Consider the following 24325-nt stretch of genomic DNA (forward strand, 5'->3'; position numbering starts at 1 on the left):
TCCCACTAAGCTCCAAAGAAAAGACAGGGAGAAGAAACAGGGGAAACCACATGAACAACTTATGTCCAGCATGACTCCGGGAGAGGTAGAGCAACAAACCACAATGTTTCTTCAGATGGATACAAGCTGACTGCTTGCATCCAAGGCCTGTATAGGTTTTTAACTCTATCACCAGCAAAGACCAAGGAGCGAATGAGAGTATTTAAGCACACCAAGGGAAGTGCTGATGATTAACAGCTGAAAGGTGAGGATATCAGCAGGGTCCTAAAGGGAAAGGGATTAACTCCACGCAGAGTGGAAGAGAATGTCAGGGAACAGTATGTGTAGCTAAACGCTGTGACTTTCTACAGCCGGACACCACAGGACTGTCTGTCAAGCGTGACACACTGCATGCAAAGTGATGGGGAACAGAAAAAGGGTCTTCCCCAAACTGTTCCCACAAAGTCGGAAGCTACAACTGCCCATAATGTCTTGTGCTGAAATATTAAGATTTTCCTTTATTGAAACTAAAGGCCAAGGCTGCCCCCTGATAACAGCCCAGAGCATTATCCTCCTCCACCAAACTTTCAGCGGGCACAATGCTGTCCGGGGGTAACATTTTCCTGGCATTCACCAAAACCAGACTCCTCCATCAGATGCAGATAGAGTAGTGTGATCCATCACTGCACGGAACACGTCTCCTCCAGTGTCCAGTGGTGACAACTTTACACTGCTCCATCCAACGATCAGCATTGTGCTTGGTGATGTACGGCTCGGCATTGTGCTTGGTAATATACGGCTCAGCATTGTGCTTGGTGATGTACGGCTCAGCATTGTGCTTGGTGATGTACGGCTCAGCATTGTGCTTGGTGATGTGTGGCTTGGCATTCTGCTTGGTGATGTACAGCTCAGCATTGTGCTTGGTGATGTATGGCTCGGCATTGTGCTTGGTGATGTACGGCTCAGCATTGTGCTTGGTGATGTACGGCTCAGCATTGTGCTTGGTGATGTACGGCTCGGCATTGTGCTTGGTGATGTACAGCTCAGCATTGTGCTTGGTGATGTATGGCTCAGCATTGTGCTTGGTGATGTACGGCTCGGCATTGTGCTTGGTGATGTACGGCTCAGCATTGTGCTTGGTGATGTATGGCTCGGCATTGTGCTTGGTCATGTACGGCTCGGCATTGTGCTTGGTGATGTATGGCTCAGCATTGTGCTTGGTGATGTATGGCTCAGCATTGTGCTTGGTGATGTACGGCTCGGCATTGTGCTTGGTGATGTACGGCTCGGCATTGTGCTTGGTGATGTGTGGCTCGGCATTGTGCTTGGTGATGTACGGCTCGGCATTGTGCTTGGTGATGTACGGCTCGGCATTGTGCTTAGGGATGTACGGCTCGGCATTGTGCTTAGGGATGTACGGCTCAGCATTGTGGTTGGTGATGTACGGCTCGGCATTGTGCTTGGTGATGTACGGCTCGGCATTGTGCTTGGTGATGTACGGCTCGGCATTGTGCTTGGTGATGTATGGCTCGGCATTGTGCTTGGTGATGTATGGCTCAGCATTGTGCTTGGTGATGTACGGCTCGGCATTGTGCTTGGTGATGTACGGCTCGGCATTGTGCTTGGTGATGTACGGCTCAGCATTGTGCTTGGTGATGTACGGCTCAGCATTGTGCTTGGTGATGTACGGCTCAGCATTGTGCTTGGTGATGTACGGCTCGGCATTGTGCTTGGTGATGTACGGCTCGGCATTGTGCTTGGTCATGTACGGCTCGGCATTGTGCTTGGTGATGTACGGCTCGGCATTGTGCTTGGTCATGTACGGCTCGGCATTGTGCTTGGTCATGTACGGCTCGGCATTGTGCTTGGTGATGTACGGCTTCAGCTGTTCGGTCATGAAGCTCCCGGTGGGTGCAGTGTTTGTGCTGATGTTACCAGAGGAGGTCTGGACTCTGCAGTTTTGGGGTCAGCAGAGCGGTGGTGACTGTTCTGCCCTCTGTTCCTCAGCACTCGGTGCCTCTATTGATGTACTGTTGAGTTTTTTTGGTCCTGAATAAGGGGTCTTGAACCCTGAAACGTGTAGACCTGTGGAATAAAACATTTATATTATCAAATCAACATTTGTTTCCTCCTTCTTGGCGACAGCGCAGCATTAACCCCAACTTCTCCTCTGTGATGGAGGAAGAAATGCCATGAATGAACTTGTTACCCCGGTGGGTTCTATTACACGATGCACTGGTATCAATGAGCTCTGCACCACCGGCCGCTCTGTCACATGGTAGTACAGGCAGATCCATTTGATGAATGCAGCAATTATTTTGTTCACAGACATCTCAGTGCTTCAAGGTGCAATCAGCATTTGTCTTAATTAAATTAATTTAAAAAATTCTGAAATAAGAATCTGTGAATTTTTTTTCCCCAAACTTTGGCCACATTTCATCAAGAGTGTGCTAAAGCGTGTACTGCGGTAAGGTGCATCAAATTCATTGGGGTCTTGATGTTTCAATCCCTACTCTAATGCGGGCTTTACACGAGACGATCTATCGTGCGACAGATCGTCGGGGTCACGGTTTTTGTGACGCACATCCGGCATCGCTTGCGACGTCGGTCTGTGTGACACCTACTAGCGACGCAGTATCGCTCACAAATCGTGAGACGTGTACTGGTCGCTAGGTTTCATAAAATTGTTTATTAACCATGGCGCCGGTTGCTCATCGTTCCCGTGGCAGCACACGTCGCTCCATGTGACACCACGGGAACGATGAACAGATCTTACCTGCGTCCTGCGGCTCCCGCCGGCTATGTGGAAGGAAGGAGGTGGGCGGGATTTTACGTCCCGCTCATCTCCGCCCCTCCGCTTCTACTGGCCGGTGGCTGTGTGACGTCGCTGTGACGCTGAACATCCCTCCCCCTTCAGGAAGAGGATGTTCGCCGCCCTCAGCGACGTCGCATGGGAGGTAAGTGCGTGTGACGGAGGGTTAACGACTTTGTGCGCCACGGGCAATCAATTGCCCGTGACGCACAAACGACGGGGGCGGGTACGATCGCTCATGCAATTGCACGATAGATCGTAACGTGTAAAGCCCGCATAAGATCTGTTTGCTGTCTGCAAATAGAGCATTCATTTATAGATCCAGAGGCTGCAGGAATGTGTAGACCTTATACTTCTCACAGCTGTAAGTTTGATACAGGTAAAATATATCTTTGTACCGTGTTAACCAGTAGAGATAAAAAAAAGTTTGTTTAAAAGAACTGAGAGTCCTCAGTAGCTGATACCTTTTAATGGCTAACTGAAAAGATGGTAATAATAGCAAGGTTTCGAGACTACTCAGGTCTCTTCATCAGGCATGGTGATACTATGCCTGATGAAGAGACCTGAGTAGTCTCGAAAGCTTGCTATTATTACCATCTTTTCAGTTAAGGCCGCTTTACACGCTGTGACATCGCCCAAGTGATCTCGTTGGGGCAGGGAATTTTTGACGCACATCCGGTCGCTTTAGTGATGCCGTTGCGTGTGACACCTATGAGCGAGTTTGAATCGTCGCAAAAACGTTCAAAATCACTCATCGGTGACATCCCCTCTATTCTCGAATATCGTTGCTGCTCGGTGTACGATGTAGTTCCTCGTTCCTGCGGCAGCACACATCGCTACGTGTGACACCGCAGGAACGAGGAACCTCTCCTTACCTGCGGCCGCCCGCAATGAGGAAGGAAGGAGGTGGGCGGGATGTTCGTCCCGCTCATCTCCGCCCCTCCGCTCCTATTGGGCGGCGGTTCAGTGACGCTGCTGTGACATCGCTGTGACACTAAACGAACCGCCCCCTTAGAAAGGAGGCGGTTCGCCGGTCACAGCGACGCCGCAGGGCAGGTAAGTACGTGTGACGGGTCTGCACGATGTTGTGCTCCACGGGCAGCAATTTGCCCGTGTCGCACAACCGATGGGGGCGGGTACCCACGCTAGCGATATCGGTACCAATATCGCAGCGTGTAAAGCGGCCTTTAGCTATTAAAATGTATCAACTACTGAGGACTCTCAGTTCTTTTAAACGAGCTGTAAGTTTGTCACTGTTGCATCTAGTATAGATAAACCCTTGGGGGTGATACATTGTATTTACCCTGGAACTTTGCAACAAACAATGAGAAAAGGAAAACAAAAATAAAGAAAAAGATACATACAAATGAATACTAGATACAACAAGGCGGAGTTCACACGTCCAGTAATCATCCATTAGAACGGATCCAGCAACGATGCATTGTGAAAACATTGACTTTACCATGATCCGTTTTTTATTTTAACACTGGAGTCTATAGAAAATGGATCTGTTAATGGATTCCTATTTTTCTCCCATTTGACACTGATCCCGTAAGAAAAGAACGGATTATTTAAAAATGCAAGAAAAACGGACGACTAAATGCTCCAATGTTAAAAACACGGATCCTGCAAGAATTAATTTTTTCAAAATGGATAATACAGTTGTGTTTGCAGATCTTTTTTGCCAAAGGATTGTAGGTGGATCCTTTCTGGTGGATGATTACTAGACATGTGAACTCAGGGTTACGTCTGAACAGTTTTAATGAATTGCAAAGTGTACTTTTCCCAGCAAGCATTGCATGGGTATATGCAGTATACAGCCACTGAACCAGCAGGGGGTGCTGCGGGGAGCTCTGTGTGAACAGGGGAGGCCTGAGAACAAGGATCCGGAGAGGTTTGTGGTTTCTCCATAAGTAAGTGCTATAGCTGCCATGCTTTCAGTCCTACAGTCAGCAGAACCGGAAGCAAAACTTAGTTGTGTGCACTGTGGACACAGACAGAAGAGGCCTCTGTGCAAGAAATATTTGGGCCCTCTGCAGCCCAAGAGCTGATACAGGGCAAATGCAAAATTGCAGATAAAGGTGGTCCCCTTACATTTTGGCCCCAGGCTGCACCGGTGTCCTGTCCGCCTCTTCTTGTTTATATCATGGTGTCTTGAGTAACACAGCGCATGATGATCCTGTATTAATGATTAGCTCTTTCCAGGCCAGCTGGGAGACTCTCACTGAGGAGGAATCCAGCTCCAGCAATGCTGCTCAGATCTCTGCTCCCGATCCTTACGAGGGGATTCTGCAGCGCTGGGACCCCCAGGCTTATGCACAAGCTGGCCGACAGCACAAAACCTGCCCTGGACATCTCCGGCATCTACCCTCCTATATCAACCCCCTTCAATGACCGGGAACAGGTGGACTATGACAAGCTGGAGCAGAACCTGCAGAAGTACTCCAGCGTTCCGTTTCGAGGTGCGTATTTTTTGGGGCCAGGATTTGACTATTCTGCCCCATTTACATGCACGATCGGAGCAGCAGAGCGTGCATGGTTATTACATTATAGAAAGATGGGTGCGCGGCTGTCAGATGCATCTCCTGTGGGAATGAAGGATCAGTTATACAGTATGTAGAGTCTGAATCCCTTCCCAGTAGGTGTCTTGGACGGTTGTGCTGCTCTCTAAGGCCCTGTGCACACGCTGCTTTTTTTGCCGCATTTTTTGATGCAGTTTGCTCCCCAAAACTGCATGCATTTCCTTCCCCAGCAAAGTCTGAGAATTCTGAAGTGCTGTGCGCACGTTGCTTCTTTTTTCTTGGCAGTTTTGGGTTCAGAAAATAGAAGCAGCATGTCAATTTTGTTTTTGACCTGCATTTTGCCATTGAAAACCGTAAAAAAAGCACCGAAAACTTACCAAAAAACGCACCGAAACGCAGCAAAAACGTATGTGGGGGTTTTTTTTATGTGTTTTTCGGCCAGAGGTGCGTTTTTCGCTGAAGGCACAAAACTGCAGCGTGTGCACATTGTTTAATACATTAGATCAAGACTGGTATGGTCCATCCATACAGCACCTGCGCAAAAGCCCTTAAAGGGGTCATCTGTTCTTTTACATTTATGGCGGATGAGCAGGATAGTAGCACGTTATCCCTGGGAATTGAGGCAGCAGCAGATGCATGGCTCCTTCTGTTCATGTGTATAGGAGTGTGCAGACAATGCTCGCTCATCCATTCCCTATCTCTGCCCTATTAGGCGGCTAGGGGTGCAAGCAATAATCCACGGCATAAGGCTGTGTGCACACTGCGCTTTTTGATGCTTTTTTTTATTCATTTTCTGATGCAGATTTGTCACAAATCTGCATGTCTATTCTTATACCAGAAAAGTCTATGCGACTCCTGAAGTTTTGTGCCCACGTTGCTTTTTTTCATGTGTTTTTTTTCTGTTTTGGCTGGGGAAAAAAAGCAGCTGAAAAAAAAACATTTTTTATTGGGTTTGCACGTTTTTTCATATTCATTTTTTTTTTTCCCCTTCTTTTTGTGTGTTTTTTTTTTTTTTTCTTTTTCTTAATCATGGTGGGCGCAGGGGTTCAGGTGCGGTATCCCCACGATCGCCGCCGGGTCTGCAGCTGATGTTGCAGCCTGAACCTGGCTATCACTGCCTGGAGCTGTCCCCGCGCCACTCCCGGCAGTTTAACCCCCTGAATCCTGCAATCAGTGCGATCGCAGCATTCAGAAGGAAGGGAGAGGAATCACTTATATGATCACAGGAACCTGATCGCTGCCATTGTAACCCTAGGTCGTTACCATGAAGATCCCGGGTTTCTGAGCTATGGATCGCCTCACACACCATGCTGTATAATCCACTGTAGTGATAAAGCATTGCAGGGGATTATAGAAACACAGAAACAATTGACATGCTGCTTCCTTTTTTTTTTTTTTCTTTTAGCAACAAAATCTGCAAGAAAAAAAGAAGTAGCGTGCGCACAGCACGTCACGAATCTCATAGACTTTGCTGGGATTCTTTCTCCTGGCTTGTATTAATTAAAATAAGCAAGGAAATAAACATGAAAAACGCTACGTGGGCACATAGCCTTATTTTTTCCTTGCAGATTTGGTGCTGAAAATAATCTGCAGCATCTCAATTCTTGGTGCGTTTTTCAGCCCTTTCAACCATTGACTTTATTATGAAAAACGGATGTAAAAAAACAGTGTTTTTGTTGCGGTTTTTCTTCCAGAAGGTGCAAATTTCATGCATAAAATTTCTGCACCAAATACTCAGCGCCTGCTCACGGCCTAAAACAATTGATGCTGACATTTATTGAAATTTCAATCAATTGAAATTTGCATAATCTCCGCACTTTTTCTGCTGCTGATTTCTATGCAACTTTTCTGCTGTGTAGATCCTGCAGTGGAAACATCCCTTGGGGAAATATCCTACTAAATTTACCGGTAGAGCTGCGTTTGGTAGGGGTTGAACTGTAGGCAGACACTGAGGGTCATATTGTGCACATATAATGCTGCCATAAAGTGCCTAATTAATGGTACAAATAGCATTATGTGTTGCATTTCTCCCCATCCACCAGGGAGGATATTAGAGTGCAGAAAATATGAGACCCAATGACACATTTCTCTTTTTGTCCATGCTCTATATTTAGTCCTGACCCCCAATATCCTTCTTCTACAGTTTACTAGAATATTATTTTATAAAAATAAATTTAAAAATATTTTTATTTTGTAAAAATAATTATAAATTTATAATATTTTGGGAATGTACACGTGTTGTCCTGGATATTATAAAAAAAAAACAACTTTACAGGATGAATTTTGAATAGCTATATTTATAGAAGACTTTTTACTTGCCATAAATATGTATTTTGTTCTCCTGGTGTAGATGCCGCTGTTCTCCTGAATCCGGCATTGTTTTTCTTTTATTCCTGCGCCTCTCCATTCCTGAGATATGGCCCTTTTTCTCCTGTGTATAAATATAGCCTTGTTAGGCAAGTAGGTGTGATCCTCAGGAAGATGCCCTTAAAAGGGAGCTGAAGACCACTCCCACTTGACAGACAAGGCTAGATTTATACACTGGGGAAAAAAGGCCATATCTCCGGAATGGAGAGGCGCAGGAACAAAAGAAAAACAACGCCGGATTCAGGAGAACAGCGGCATTTACACCAGGTAAAAAAAAAGTATATATTTATAGCAAGTGACAGGTCCTTTTTAAGTGTGTAGAGCGGAGCTGCAATATCAGGCACAGCCATTAGACAGGTGCTTCTGTAAAAATTATTCTCGTTTCTAGTTCTGGACAACCCCTTTAAAAGTGGCATCATTACATCTTGATCCATGGCTTAAGTGTGATTCTTACATATAGGGTTTCCAACAGTGCATGTGACTATAGAAGAGACTGATACAGATTAGCGCCCGATCGTAATGAGGCTCATCATGATAAAACTAAGAATAGTCACATATTCATGTAAATTACTGGTGGTGAAGATCCCCCTGCGGTATTAGGTATTGCATAATGGGATCGTGCTGACACACGAGGCTTCAGCAGGGTGGGATTATCACATTATCACTTTGCATAACTATAAATTAGGATAGGCCTTGCAGCCAAATTCTATGAGTGTGAGATTTCAGACGGAAGCTTCTTTATTTCTTTATTAATTGCCTTCTCTTGTACAGATTTAGAAAAGCATGGCTGCTTTTAAAAAACAAAAAACAAAACTGCGCCACCAATGTCTGCAGGAAGCGTGTGGAATTGCAGCCCAGCCCTATTGAAGTATCAGGCTGAGGTGTAATACCGCAAGCATCCTGTGCACAGGTGTGGTGCTAAAGAGAAAGTAATTAGTAAATAGATTTTTTTATTTCTTACTTTTGTCAGATTTAAGTTGTTTCTGTGACCATTGTGGGTTTTTCTTTCATTAAACAAGGGATATCAACAATTTTGACCACGTGTGTATACGGTATGTCTTTTTTTTTTTAGGGGCTCTCAGCTGATTTATGACCACCGGTCACATCAAAGTTGAATGTCCGGGGGAAAAAAAAGTCTGTAAAAGTGAAATGGTGCAAACATTTTTTAACGAAACCCAATTGCAAAAAATTACATATGTTTTTAAAGAGTTTTTTTTTCCACTACTTGTACATTGATGGCCTGGCCTTAGAATAGGTCATCAACGTCTGATAAGCCTGGTCCGACATCCCCGCCAGTTAGCTGTTGTCTGTACCGGTGGCGGCAGGAAATGCTCAGTTCTGGATTTGCCCCGTCTTCTGATAGTGACCGCGGCTGGGTACTACACATCACCTCCCATTCAAATCAATAGAAGGCGGATGTGCAGTACCCGGCCGCAGCCGCTATCAGAAGACGGAGCAGTGCCGGAACTGAGCATTTCCAGCTGTCACCTCCGGTTCCGAGAGCACCTGATTGACGGGGGGGGGTGTCGGATTGGACGATCAGACATTGATGACTTATCCTAAGGACAGGCCATCAATGTAAAAGTAGTGCAAAAACCATTTTAACAAACAGAAAAAAAGCACAAATTGTCCCCAGAGATGGACAACCCCTTTAAGCCCTCCATACACATTGGATTCATGTAGATGAAAACTGAATCTATATGGGGGCTCTCCATCTTCCCCAACAAATGTTGTCCTGGAAGAGAAGGAATGGATAGGGGATACGTAATATATAGAGCTGTGCAAAAAAGATTTACAAGATCCAGTGGCCACATCAGTATTCCGTAGCCACGAGACCAGAACCACATTCTGCCTCTTCTGTTTAGCCGCATGAGTGTGCATCACACCACAATGTATGATGTTGTACTGAACCTATTAATGAGTACAGCCACCAGGAATGCAAGGTAAGAGACAGATTACAAGTCTATGGTCCAGTGGCTACTGAATGCCATATAGGGGACACAGCGAGCATGTGGACGCGTGTTCTCTGTTCAGATGAGAGCAAAGTAGACTTATGGTTTTTGGACTAAATGCAAAACGCTATGTGTGGCGGAAAACTAACACTGCACATCATGCTGAAAACACCATCCCCACAGTCACACATGGTGGAGGCAGCATACTGCTGTGGGGAGGCTTTTCTTCAGCAGCGGCAGGGAAGCTGGTCAGAGGTGATGGAAAACTAAATACAGGGCAATCCTGGAAGAAAGCCTGTTAGAGGCTGGAAAAGTCATGAGACAGGGCCGTAGATTCACCTTCCAGCAGGACAACGACTCTAAGCATACTGCCAGATCTACAATGGAGGGTTTAGATCAGAGCATATTCCTGTATGTGAGTGGACCAGCCACAGTCCAGACCCAAATCCCATTGAGAATCTGTGACAAGACCTGATCACAGACGTCTCCATCCAATCTCACTGAGCGAGAGCTTGTGTGCAAAGAAGGGGCAAAAATGTCACCTGTAGATGTGCTAAGCTGGAAGAGACATCCCCAAAAGACTCACCGCAGGAGTTGCAGCCAAAGGTGATTCTAGAAAATATTGACTCCTGGGGGCTTAATACAAATGCACGTCACAATTTTCAGATATTTAGAAAACCCTGTATCATTTCCTTTCTACTTCGTAATTACTTGTTATTATTATTATTTATTTATAGAGCACCATTGATTCCATGGTGCTGTGCATGAGAAGGGGGTTACATACAGAATACTTGTTACTTAGTGATGGTATATCACATAAAATCCCAATAAAATACATTTTAAGCTTGTGAGTGTAATGTGAAAAAAAATTGGAAACATTCACGGGGTGTGTATACTTTTTCAATGCAGTTTTTTTATCTCCAATAATCCAGAATATCTGATAATCAGGCACCAGATCATGTTTTTGCAGAATTAGAGGAATTTTGGAAGATAGGGTGGTGGTCGAAAATGCCCCAATGTAATAACCATGTTTTGTTTTACAGGCATAGTTGTTCAAGGGTCAAATGGAGAATATGCGTACCTGAGCAGGGAGGAGAGGCTGGAGGTGGTGCACCGGGTCCGCCAGAAGCTCCCGAAGGAGAAGCTCCTTATAGCGGGATCAGGATGTGAATGTGTGTACACCATAGCTTTCATCTATTCCCCTTATGTGTTTAATGCCGGCTGTAAACATTGCACATTCATCTGATCGCACCGCAGGGTCCCACAGTCATCTGGCCACAATCACGCCTTGTCCTTGTACTTTCATACCAGTTCCAAGCTCACTTCTCTAGTAACAGTATCACCAATAGTATCTCCATAAGTGTGGCACATGGTAATTCCATACCAATGACACTCACAGTACTTCAGTAATAGTATAAGCCAAAATATATCCACAACAGTGCCATCCACAGTATCTTCGTAACAGTGCCACCGACAATGCTCCATGATAGTGTCACCCATAGTATCTTCGTAACAGTGCCATCCACAATGCTCCACGATAATGTCACCCATAGTATCTTCATAACAGTGCCATCCACAATGCTCCACGATAATGTCACCCATAGTATCTTCATAACAGTGCCATCCACAATGCTCCACGATAATGTCACCCATAGTATCTTCATAACAGTGCCATCCGCAATGCTCCATGATAATGTCACCCATATTATCTTCATAACAGTGCCATCCGCAATGCTCCATGATAATGTCACCCATATTATCTTCATAACAGTGCCATCCGCAATGCTCCATGATAGTGTCACCCATAGTATCTTCATAACAGTGCCATCCACAATGCTCCATGATAATGTCACCCATATTATCTTCATAACAGTGCCATCCGCAATGCTCCATGATAATGTCACCCATATTATCTTCATAACAGTGCCATCCGCAATGCTCCATGATAATGTCACCCATAGTATCTTCGTAACAGTGCCAACCACATAGCTCCATGATAGTGTCACCCATAGTTTCTTCATAACCGTGCCACCCACAATGCTCCATAATTGTGTCGCACACAATTCTTCCTTACCAACATCACCCACTCCGCTCCAATAAGATCCATAGTGCCATCATAAAAGCACCACCCACAGTACAAAAGTAACTTTATCAGCCATAGTACCTCCATAATTGTACCGACAATAGTGTCCCATAATATTGCAGTACCTCCATACCAGTGCCAGCCGCAGTCCCTCCATACCAGTGCCAGCCGCAGTCCCTCCATACCAGTGCCAGCCGCAGTCCCTCCATACCAGTGCCAGCCGCAGTCCCTCCATACCAGTGCCAGCCGCAGTCCCTCCATACCAGTACCCCCCAAGGCTCCCATTACAGTGCACTGTGGTGTTCTTTTCGGTCCTGTTCTCTATGGCTGTCCACAATTTTTCCTGGCCTGTCCTCTGTCCCCTAACTTAGGCCAAAAAAAATATCACACGACTGTAAAACTTTAATAATTCTAGACTGATGAACTCCAACAGGGGGATGATTTACCGGGAACGGCTGGACCCTGCAGCCACATTATTATGGTTGGAAGTGGAATGGCCTACCGCGTGATTAACGGGAGTCACAATTGTCACCAAAGATTAAGAAATCAACCTCCTTCCAGACAGCTGAGGAAATAGGAGAAGAGCAAAATGCAGATTTGATGAGCCCTGTGCATCTCTCGAGGGTCTTTATCCTCCCTTGAGACTTTAATAGCTGCATTTATAGAGATAATGGCGTTTCTAGAAATCCACATCTGATTGGTAATTATGGGTAAAGCTGATATATATATATATATATATATATATATATATATATATAATTTTTTTTTTAAAGTTGTCTGATTTCGAAAACTCTTTTCTAAATATTAGTGATGGTCTCCTGTCCTGGAGGACCCGGCTTTTTTTTGTACATTACATGAGCAGCCTATTGATTTCAGTCAGTACAGTGTAATGCCTCGATGTTCCTGTGGGGGCAGTGCAGGTAAACTGAACACTTTTCGTCCGATGACAACAAATTGAGTAGTAAAACACCCTATTTTTAGGAGACTTTTTACTAACAAACCTAGACAGTTTGGATTCACCTGTCACACGGTGTTTGGCTATAAACTTGTCAAGTGTAATGGCGGCATCAGACACTGTACAGACTTTTACACGCCATTCTTCTGAGTTGCACAGGCAGGCTCGGGCGTTCACCAGCTGTGTGCTCATTAGCGATCGTACTAGCAGGAATTAATTTTTGCTAGCCCACGGATTACCTTTTGAATCACATGTTTTGACAGACCTATCAGTTACTCTCCACTTTTTTAAGAAGGAGGAATCTGTCTTCCCATGCCGACTATAGCTTTTGCTAACCCGGTCTGTATATAGCTTTTGCTAACCCAGTCTTTGTGCTGTTGTGTTCCAGTTGCTGGTGATTTATTGCATGCTGTGGAAACCTTCTCATCATCTGGTTATTTCCTTCCTGCTCTTTATTTCCTCCTTATCACATATTGTCTTATATCTCCTTGTGTGCTAGCTGTGTGATAGTTTTGGTTTCCCCATTTATCCTTATCTGTGGGTTCAACCATGCCTGTCTCGGCCCTCCCCTGGGGTTATTAGTGCAGGGCTATCCACGATCAGGGCAAGAATGACGGCCTAGACATCTTCACCATCAGAAGTATCTCTGGAATCAGGGCCAGCTAGGGCTTCCCTAGCCTGAGGGCCAGTTTAGGAGCCCCGATCCCCAGTTATTCCCTCAAACCCCATGACATCAACTTACAAAAGAAGTTTCATGCTTCGATCTATTTTCATATTTGTGATTTCTTATGACCCAACATGGACAAAATAACACGACAAGGCAATCGTCTATCCATACTGTTGCAATGCCTTTGGCCACCATATGAGATATCCATTCTGGTTAAAGAAGACCCCTGTATTGTGTGAGGCAATTCTCAAATGAGAGCTCATCAGGGGGTAGAGTCATCATTGACATCTGGTTCAGGGGCTTGGGTAGGCCCCTATCTTCTGAGCTTGCGCCGATTGTCAATTCCGGCATGTGCTCATATTATATTCCTTCCTATTCTGTTCCAAGCTACACAGGCCACCATAGAAATGAGCCGTCAGATGGGGGACGCCGGAGCAGAGGCCGTTCTGGTGGTGACACCCTGCTACTATCGAGGGAGAATGACCAGCTCAGCTCTGGTACACCATTACACTAAGGTATTGTTATAGGAGAGGAGTGGATATTTGGGCGCAGGTATGTTACTGTAAATTGCTTGCCAAACTTTATCACTTTTCCTAATTTTAGGTTGCAGACTCCTCCCCTGTACCGGTTATCCTCTACAGTGTGCCCGGAAACACAGGGCTGGACCTGCCTGTCGACGCTGTTGTTACTTTGGCCGAACACCCAAATATCATAGGGATCAAGGATAGTGGAGGAGATGTAAGTCACTAACTGGATAGAATATCTGTGATGTCTATCACTAGGTGGCGCTAGACACACTTGTGTGCAGTGAATGGAGAGGTAGTCGGACAACAGGATACTGGGATCAGACAGAGACGAGGTCAAGATACAAGCCGAGGGTCAGGATTCCAGGAGAGTACGTTCAGGATACAGGGAGCAGGCGGGGACGTGGTCAGGAGGAAGTCCGAGGTCAGAAGCCAGGAGGTAATGACAAAAACAGGGAAACTGGCAGAGAGGGGTCAACAACAGTCCATAGTCAAGAGCCAAAATCAGATCACTCACCCATCAATCACCCGGAACGAGGAGCATGTGCGTAGGCACCTTCCATGACCAGCGTAGAACCCAGAGCAGAGAGACAACCTGTTCATAGGTGTTCAAGACAAACAGCAGAGCCTCCAACGTGCAAAAGGCTCTGCGCGAAGGAACAGCAATTACCGTCTCTGCAGGAGAACAAGGCAGAATATAACACAAAGTGCTCCGCGTATTGGAACCGTGACAATATCTATTTCTTTACATACGTGTCAGATGATTTGGATGTTAATGTTCCCAGTGGCTAATAGATCTTATCACTTGGCTAAAATATACAGTGGTTGAAGTAAGAATTGAACATGTCACTAATTTTTTAAGTAAATTTATTTCTAAAGCTGCTATTGACATGATTTCTCACCAGATGTCAGTAACAACTCATCCAATCCACACAGGCAAAGAAATCAAACCATATTAAGTTATGTGTAATAATGAGAAATGACATAGGGAAAAAGTATTGAATACATGAAGAAAGATGTGTAATAAGCCATATAAAGTCATGACGCCAGCTGAAATCTATCAGTAGTTAGAAAGCAATCCTGGCACTTAGTGAAAATATCAGCTGGTTCAATTGATGGGCTTAAAAAATGTCAATACCAAGGTGCCACACAAGAAACCTCTCAGGATGGGTAAAACCAGTGAGCTGCCTCAAGACCTTCACAATCTTATTGTTGCAAAATGTATTGATGAGATTGGTTACAGAAGAATTTCTAAACTACTGAAGGTTACAGTGAGCACTGTTGGGACCATAATTTGGAAATGGAAAGAACATTCTTTCAGCATAAACTGGCCATAATGAGGTGCTCCCTGCAAGATTTCAGACAGAAGAGTGAAAATAATTATCAGGAGAGTTGTCCAAGGGGCCAAATACCATCAGTGGAAACCTACAGAAAGATTTGGATTCAGCAGGTACAATTGTTTCAAAGAAAACAATAAGTAATGCACTCAACCATGGCCTGTATGCATGCTAACCATGCAACACTCCATTGCTGAACAAAAAGCATATTCAAGGGCGTTGTTACCAACATCTTATGAGAAACTCATGTCAATAGTATTATTATTATTATTATTTATTATTATAGCGCCATTTATTCCATGGCACTTTACAAGTGAAAGAGGGTATACGTACAACAATCATTAACAGTACACAACAGACTGGTATAGTAGGAGAGAGGACCCTGCCCGCGAGGGCTCACAGTCTACAGGAGGAGAGAGGACCCTGCCCGCGAGGGCTCACAGTCTACAGGGAATGGGTGATGGTACAATAGGTGAGGACAGAGTTGGTTGCGCAGTGGTCTACTGGACTGAGGGCTATTGTAGGTTGTAGGCTTGTTGGAAGAGGTGGGTCTTGAGTTTCCTCTTGAAGCTTTCCACAGTAGGGGAGAGTCTGATGTGCTGAGGTAGAGCGTAGTACCTTTAGAAATATATTTACTTAGAAAACTTGTGACATGTTCAATACGTTTTTCATCCACTGTATATACAGCACAAAGACAAAGCAGAAACATACAATACTTGGAACAAATTCATTACATAGATACAGCACAAGGACCATGCTGAGTACACTCCATAACAGACTGCAGCTCAAAACAGCATAACAACCTAGCTATGTATGTACAGTACAGAACAAAACTCAGTCCATATGTAAAGCACAAGAACCAAGCTCAGTTCAAACAGTACCATAATCAAACAAATAGTACAACTAAATATATTATACTAGTACAATATTAGACCCAAGCGCAGTATGTTTAATACCAAGTGTCATGCATACTGTTGTGACTGTGCCTGGTGCTGCGGCTCAGTCGCCTCCACTCTGATCAGCAGTGATGGTTTAACGGATTACAATGGTTTTTATTTTTGTTGCAATGGAATTCAACTCTCAATGCCTTGACCTGCACAGCTTGTTCTTATGAATATCAACCTATCTGGACAAATCTGAGCTGCAGTGTAAAGCATGAGGCAGCAACCTGAAACTCTCATGGCTTTATAGAGGACCTGTCAATTTCCAGTAACTGTTGTATCTGATTTAAATGCAATGAGATATGCCCCTCCCCTTTTACTTGTATGTAAATCTAGTCTTGTTAGCCAAAGGGGGGGTGGTCCTAGACTCTTCTCTTTGAAGACCACACCCTTTTGGCAAACAAGAATAGATTTTCATTTCTCAGGAACGGAGAGGCGCTGGAACAAAAGAAAACCAATGTCGGATTCAGGAGAAAAGCGGCGTTTAGTTCTGATAAAACAAATACAGTCGTCTTTAAGATCATTTTGCCTTCCAATAAGAAATGCAGCCAAGTTGCCTCAATGATCATACCTGTGTCCTAATGCCTAATATACCTTCCCTATAGTCAGCTACACTTTTTGTCCTGACCACTGCAAAAAGGGTGCGACTGGCCGTTCATAAGCCAGAAGAAATCAGATGATATCCAACATCCAGCTAGAGATAATATATGTACATCCCCTTTAATTACATTGTAAACTCTCCTATGCCCTTCTATGTCACAGACCCGTTTTGTTTTAAGACATCCCCTTTAAGCGGAAACTGTCCAACATTGAAGGCCTATTGGAACATTTATCAAATCTGGTTTACATCCTTGTGGCTTTGGCCACGTTGGGCTCCTCAAGCCCACCAGGGAAAATGTCTATGAGGCTATCCGCTCTCTGTACAGAAAACTGCAGGTGAACTTTTAATTTCTGGTACCATACATCAAATAAAAAGGGACATATAACCCAAAAATTGTAAAAACTGGACTTCATGGAGTCTTGAGCCTGTTCTCTTAGACCCAAAGGCGGAAACAACATAAAACCCAAATCGACTTGTTTGTATAAAGGTCTGAATGTGACTCCAGTGTCTATATAACTGTAGAAATGGTGACAGTGATGACGTCACTATGGTAATTTATCATTTTTCTATTTCTGCTTCAGATCACACGTGTGGGCCTGATTATTCACAGAACCCGGCACCTGGACTTCCAGGTGTTGTCTGGATCTGCAGGATTCCTCCTGGCCGGATACTCCATTGGTAAGTGTAATCCTAGCAATTGATATATATATGTATGTATGTATGTATGTATGTATGTATGTATGTATGTGTATATATAATATATATAATATCTATATATACAGTGCCTACAAGTAGTATTCATCCCCCTGCAGATTTAGCAGGTTTGATAAGATGCAAATAAGTTAGAGCCTGCAAACTTCAAACAAGAGCAGGATTTATTAACAGATGCATAAATCTTACAAACCAACAAGTTATGTTGCTCAGTTAAATTTTAATAAATTTTAAACATAAAAGTGTGGGTCAATTATTATTCAACCCCTAGGTTTAATATTTTGTGGAATAACCCTTGTTTGCAATTACAGCTAATAATCGTCTTTTATAAGACCTGATCAGGCCGGCACAGGTCTCTGGAGTTATCTTGGCCCACTCCTCCATGCAGATCTTCTCCAAGTTATCTAGGTTCTTTGGGTGTCTCATGTGGACTTTAATCTTGAGCTCCTTACACAAGTTTTCAATTGGGTTAAGGTCAGGAGACTGACTAGGCCACTGCAACACCTTGATTTTTTCCCTCTTGAACCAGGCCTTGGTTTTCTTGGCTGTGTGCTTTGGGTCGTTGTCTTGTTGGAAGATGAAATGACGACCCATCTTAAGATCCTTGATGGAGGAGCGGAGGTTCTTGGCCAAAATCTCCAGGTAGGCCGTGCTATCCATCTTCCCATGGATGCGGACCAGATGGCCAGGCCCCTTGGCTGAGAAACAGCCCCACAGCATGATGCTGCCACCACCATGCTTGACTGTAGGGATGGTATTCTTGGGGTCGTATGCAGTGCCATCCAGTCTCCAAACGTCACGTGTGTGGTTGGCACCAAAGATCTCGATCTTGGTCTCATCAGACCAGACAACCTTGAACCAGTCTGTCTCAGAGTCCTCCAAGTGATCATGAGCAAACTGTAGACGAACCTTGACATGACGCTTTGAAAGTAAAGGTACCTTACGGGCTCGTCTGGAACGGAGACCATTGCGGTGGAGTACGTTGCTTATGGTATTGACTGAAACCAATGTCCCCACTGCCATGAGATCTTCCCGGAGCTCCTTCCTTGTTGTCCTTGGGTTAGCCTTGACTCTTCGGACAAGCCTGGCCTCGGCACGGGAGGAAACTTTCAAAGGCTGTCCAGGCCGTGGAAGGCTAACAGTAGTTCCATAAGCCTTCCACTTCCGGATGATGCTCCCAACAGTGGAGACAGGTAGGCCCAACTCCTTGGAAAGGGTTTTGTACCCCTTGCCAGCCTTGTGACCCTCCACGATCTTGTCTCTGATGGCCTTGGAATGCTCCTTTTTGTCTTTCCCTTGTTGACCATGTATGAGTGCTCACAAGTTTGGGGAGGGTCTTAATTAGTCAGAAAAGGCTGGAAAAAGAGATAATTAATCCAAACATGTGAAGCTCATTGTTCTTTGTGCCTGAAATACTTCTTAATACTTTAGGGGAGCCAAACAGAATTCTGGTGGTTTGAGGGGTTGAATAATAAATGACCCTCTGAATAAACTTTTCACAATTTAAAAAAAAAAACAAAAAAACAAATAACATTCTTTTTTGCTGCATTTCACACTTCCAGGCTGATCTACAGTCCAAATGTCACAATGCCAAGTTACTTCCGAATGTGTAAACCTGCTAAATCTGCAGGGGGTTGAATACTACTTGTAGGCACTGTATACAGTTAGGTCCAGAAATATTTGGACAGTGACACAATTTTGGCGAGTTGGGCTCTGCATGCCACCACATTGGATTTGAAATGAAACCTCTACAACAGAATTCAAGTGCAGATTGTAACGTTTAATTTGAAGGTTTGAACAAAAATCTCTGATAGAAATTGTAGGAATTTTCACATTTCTTTACAAACACTCCACATTTTAGGAGGTCAAAAGTAATTGGACAAATAAACCAAACCCAAAACAAAATATTTTTATTTTCAATATTTTGATGCGAATCCTTTGGAGGCAATCACTGCCTTATGTCTGGAACCCATGGACATCACCAAACGCTGGGTTTCCTCCTTTTTAATGCTTTGCCAGGCCTTTACAGCCGCAGCCTTCAGGTCTTGCTTGTTTGTGGGTCTTTCCGTCTTAAGTCTGGATTTGAGCAAGTGAAATGCATGTTCAATTGGGTTAAGATCTGGTGATTGACTTGGCCATTGCAGAATGTTCCACTTTTTCGCACTCATGAACTCCTGGGTAGCTTTGGCTGTATGCTTGGGGTCATTGTCCATCTGTACTATGAAGCACCGTCCGATCAACTTTGCGGCATTTGGCTGAATCTGGGCTGAAAGTATATCCCGGTACACTTCAGAATTCATCCGGCTACTCTTGTCTGCTGTTATGTCATCAATAAACACAAGTGACCCAGTGCCATTGAAAGCCATGCATGCCCATGCCATCACGTTGCCTCCACCATGTTTTACAGAGGATGTGGTGTGCCTTGGATCATGTGCCGTTCCCTTTCTTCTCCAAACTTTTTTCTTCCCATCATTCTGGTACAGGTTGATATTTGTCTCATCTGTCCATAGAATACTTTTCCAGAACTGAGCTGGCTTCATGAGGTGTTTTTCAGCAAATGTAACTCTGGCCTGTCTATTTTTGGAATTGATGAATGGTTTGCATCTAGATGTGAACCCTTTGTATTTACTTTCATGGAGTCTTCTCTTTACTGTTGACTTAGAGACAGATACACCTACTTCACTGAGAGTGTTCTGGACTTCAGTTGATGTTGTGAACGGGTTCTTCTTCACCAAAGAAAGTATACGGCGATCATCCACCACTGTTGTCATCCGTGGACGCCCAGGCCTTTTTGAGTTCCCAAGCTCACCAGTCAATTCCTTTTTTCTCAGAATGTACCCGACTGTTGAGTTTGCTACTCCAAGCATGTCTGCTATCTCTCTGATGGATTTTTTCTTTTTTTTCAGCCTCAGGATGTTCTGCTTCACCTCAATTGAGAGTTCTTTAGACCGCATGTTGTCTGGTCACAGCAACAACTTCCAAATGCAAAACCACACACCTGTAATCAACCCCAGAACTTTTAACTACTTCATTGATTATAGGTTAACGAGGGAGATGCCTTCAGAGTTAATTGCAGCCCTTAGAGTCCCTTGTCCAATTACTTTTGGTCCCTTTAAAAAGAGGAGGCTATGCATTACAGAGCTATGATTCCTAAACCCTTTCTCCGATTTGGATGTGAAAACTCTCATATTGCAGCTGGGAGTGTGCACTTTCAGCCCATATTATATATATATATAAAATTGTATTTCTGAACATGTTTTTGTAAACAGCTAAAATAACAAAACTTGTGTCACTGTCCAAATATTTCTGGACCTAATTGTGTGTGTATATATGTGTGTATATGTGTGTATATATATATATATATATGTATGTATATATATGTGTATATATATGTGTATATATATATATATGTATATATGTACATATATATGTATATATATGTGTGTGTGTGTATATATATATATGTATATATATATATATATATATATATATATATATATATATATATATATATATATATATATATATATATATATATATGCTGCCTTCATTTCCAGAAACAGCACCGCACTTGTCCATAATGTCACTTAATCCAGTTTATTTTCATATCTGCAATACCTGACACAACCTGTAGACAAGAGGGGCGCTGTTTCCAGATACAAGCTACTCTTTTTACTTTATTGCCATGGACAGCACGTGGGATAAAAAATAACCCAGATAGAAAAGTATGTTGATTTTGCGCAATGATTGGTTTTGAATTATTTCCATGTTCAAAAATGAGTATCGTCCAATTGTGCTTGTAAATACGAGCAAATTTGCAATTTACTACTTATTAAAATTTTCAGCTATTCTTGAGATATTAACATTTTTTTTCTTTTGTTTACAGCTTGTTGCCTTGGAGACCGACTACTGTTGCTGCTAGATAGCAAAACACGCTCAGCGCTTACAAGCTTTTTTACTATTGAGCTTGTAAGCACTGTTTTGATGTTGATGCTGGCTGTGATCATTAGAGAGCACTGTTACCTTCTAATCCCGGCCAGCTTTAGCGCAGTGCTTAGAAGCTAAATGGCAGTGGTGGTCGGTCTCCTAGGCAACGAGCTGTAAACAAAAGAAAGAAGGGAATTTTGTTACTTACCGTAAATTCCTTTTCTTCTAGCTCTTATTGGGAGACCCAGACGATTGGGTGTATAGCACTGCCTCCGGAGGCCACACAAAGCAATTACACTAAAAAGTGTAAGGCCCCTCCCCTTCTGGCTATACACCCCCAGTGGGATCACTGGCTCACCAGTTTTAGTGCAAAAGCAAGAAGGAGGAAAGCCAATAACTGGTTTAAACAAATTCACTCCGAAGTAACATCGGAGAACTGAAAACCGTTCAACATGAACAACATGTGTACCCGAAAACAAACCAAAAATCCCGAAGGAAACAGGGCGGGTGCTGGGTCTCCCAATAAGAGCTAGAAGAAAAGGAATTTACGGTAAGTAACAAAATTCCCTTCTTCTTCGGCGCTCTATTGGGAGACCCAGACGATTGGGACGTCCAAAAGCTGTCCCTGGGTGGGTAAAGAAATACCTCATGTTAGAGCTGCAAGACAGCCCTCCCCTACGGGGAGGCAACTGCCGCCTGCAGGACTCTTCTACCTAGGCTGGCGTCCGCCGAAGCATAGGTATGCACCTGATAATGTTTGGTGAAAGTGTGCAGACTCGACCAGGTAGCTGCCTGGCACACCTGTTGAGCCGTAGCCTGGTGTCGTAATGCCCAGGACGCACCCACGGCTCTGGTAGAATGGGCCTTCAGCCCTGATGGAACCGGAAGCCCAGCAGAACGGTAGGCTTCAAGAATTGGTTCTTTGATCCATCGAGCCAGGGTAGCCTTAGAAGCCTGCGAGCCTTTGCGCTTACCAGCGACAAGGACAAAGAGTGCATCCGAACGGCGCAGGGGCGCCGTGCGGGAAATGTAGATTCTGAGTGCTCTCACCAGATCTAACAAATGTAAGTCCTTCTCATACCGATGAACTGCATGAGGACAAAACGAAGGCAAAGAGATATCCTGATTAAGATGAAAAGAGGATACCACCTTCGGGAGAAACTCCTGAATGGGGCGCAGCACTACCTTGTCCTGGTGGAAGACCAGGAAGGGAGCCTTGGATGATAGTGCTGCCAGCTCAGACACTCTCCGAAGAGATGTGATCGCTACCAGAAAAGCCACTTTCTGTGATAGTCTAGAAAGTGAAACCTCCCTCAGAGGCTCGAAGGGCGGCTTCTGGAGGGCAACTAGTACCCTGTTCAGATCCCATGGATCTAACGGCCGTTTGTACGGGGGAACGATATGGCAAACCCCCTGTAGGAACGTGCGCACCTTAGAAAGTCGTGCTAGACGCTTCTGAAAAAAGACGGATAGCGCCGAGACTTGTCCTTTAAGGGAGCCGAGCGACAAACCTTTTTCTAACCCAGATTGCAGGAAAGAAAGAAAGGTAGGCAATGCAAATGGCCAGGGAGACACTCCCTGAGCAGAGCACCAGGATAAGAATATCCTCCACGTTCTGTGGTAGATCTTAGCAGACGTGGGCTTCCTAGCCTGTCTCATGGTGGCAACGACCCCTTGGGACAATCCTGAAGACGCTAGGATCCAGGACTCAATGGCCACACAGTCAGGTTCAGGGCCGCAGAATTCCGATGGAAAAACGGCCCTTGGGACAGTAAGTCTGGTCGGTCTGGTAGTGCCCACGGATGGCCGACCGTGAGATGCCACAGATCCGGATACCACGCCCTCCTCGGCCAGTCTGGAGCGACGAGTATGACGCGGCTGCAGTCGGATCTGATCTTGCGTAGCACTCTGGGCAAGAGTGCCAGAGGTGGAAACACATAAGGGAGCCGGAACTGCGACCAATCTTGCACTAGGGCGTCTGCTGCTAGAGCTCTTTGATCGCGAGACCGTGCCATGAAGGTTGGGACCTTGTTGTTGTGCCGGGACGCCATTAGGTCGACGTCCGGCCTTCCCCATCGGCGACAGATTTCCTGAAACACGTCCGGGTGAAGGGACCATTCCCCTGCGTCCATGCCCTGGCAACTGAGGAAGTCTGCCTCCCAGTTTTCTACGCCGGGGATGTGAACCGCGGATATGGTGGAGGCCGTGGCTTCCACCCACGTCATAATCCGCCGGACTTCCTGGAAGGCTTGCCGACTGCGTGTCCCCCCTTGGTGATTGATGTATGCCACCGCTGTGGAGTTGTCCGATTGAATTCGGATCTGCTTCCCTTCCAGCCACTGTTGGAAGGCTAGTAGGGCAAGATACACTGCTCTGATTTCCAGAACATTGATCTGAAGGGTGGACTCCTGCTGAGTCCACGTACCCTGAGCCCTGTGGTGGAGAAACACTGCTCCCCACTCTGACAGACTCGCGTCTGTCGTGACCACCGCCCAGGACGGTGGTAGGAAGGATCTTCCCTGTGATAATGAGGTGGAAAGGAGCCACCACTGCAGAGAGTCCTTGGCCGTCTGGGAAAGGGAGACTTTCCTGTCCAGGGATGTTGACTTCCCGTCCCATTGGCGGAGAATGTCCCATTGAAGTGGACGCAGATGAAACTGCGCAAACGGAGCCGCCTCTATTGCCGCCACCATCTTCCCGAGGAAGTGCATGAGGCGTCTTAAGGAGTGCGACTGACTTTGAAGGAGAGCCTGCACCCCAGTCTGTAGAGACCGCTGCTTGTCCAGCGGAAGCTTCACTATCGCTGAGAGAGTATGAAACTCCATGCCAAGATACGTTAGTGATTGGGTCGGTGACAGATTTGACTTTGGGAAGTTGATGATCCACCCGAACGCCTGGAGAGTCTCCAGTGCAGCATTCAGGCTGAGTTGGCATGCCTCTTGAGAGG

At 45.0% G+C, this 24325-nt stretch overlaps 1 protein-coding gene across 2 annotated transcripts in view; it reads left to right on the forward strand.

Moving 5' to 3' along the window:
- Window positions 1–4617: 4617 nt before the first annotated feature.
- HOGA1 (4-hydroxy-2-oxoglutarate aldolase 1) overlaps window positions 4618–24325 on the forward strand; it is a 38393-nt gene continuing 18685 nt past the window's right edge. Inside the window, exons 1-6 of one of the 2 annotated variants that reach the window (XM_075352229.1) lie at window positions 4618–4685; window positions 4997–5253; window positions 10676–10804; window positions 13725–13852; window positions 13941–14075; window positions 17322–17418. In XM_075352229.1, the coding sequence (XP_075208344.1) occupies window positions 5040–5253; window positions 10676–10804; window positions 13725–13852; window positions 13941–14075; window positions 17322–17418 (703 nt within the window). In that variant the 5' untranslated portion in view covers window positions 4618–4685; window positions 4997–5039. Of the gene's footprint in view, window positions 4705–4996; window positions 5254–10675; window positions 10805–13724; window positions 13853–13940; window positions 14076–17321; window positions 17419–24325 lie in introns of both variants that reach the window. The other variant, XM_075352231.1, reaches the window with a different exon arrangement.

Source organism: Anomaloglossus baeobatrachus, chromosome 5 (genome assembly GCF_048569485.1).
Source record: "Anomaloglossus baeobatrachus isolate aAnoBae1 chromosome 5, aAnoBae1.hap1, whole genome shotgun sequence".
NCBI classification, from domain to species: domain Eukaryota; kingdom Metazoa; phylum Chordata; class Amphibia; order Anura; family Aromobatidae; genus Anomaloglossus; species Anomaloglossus baeobatrachus.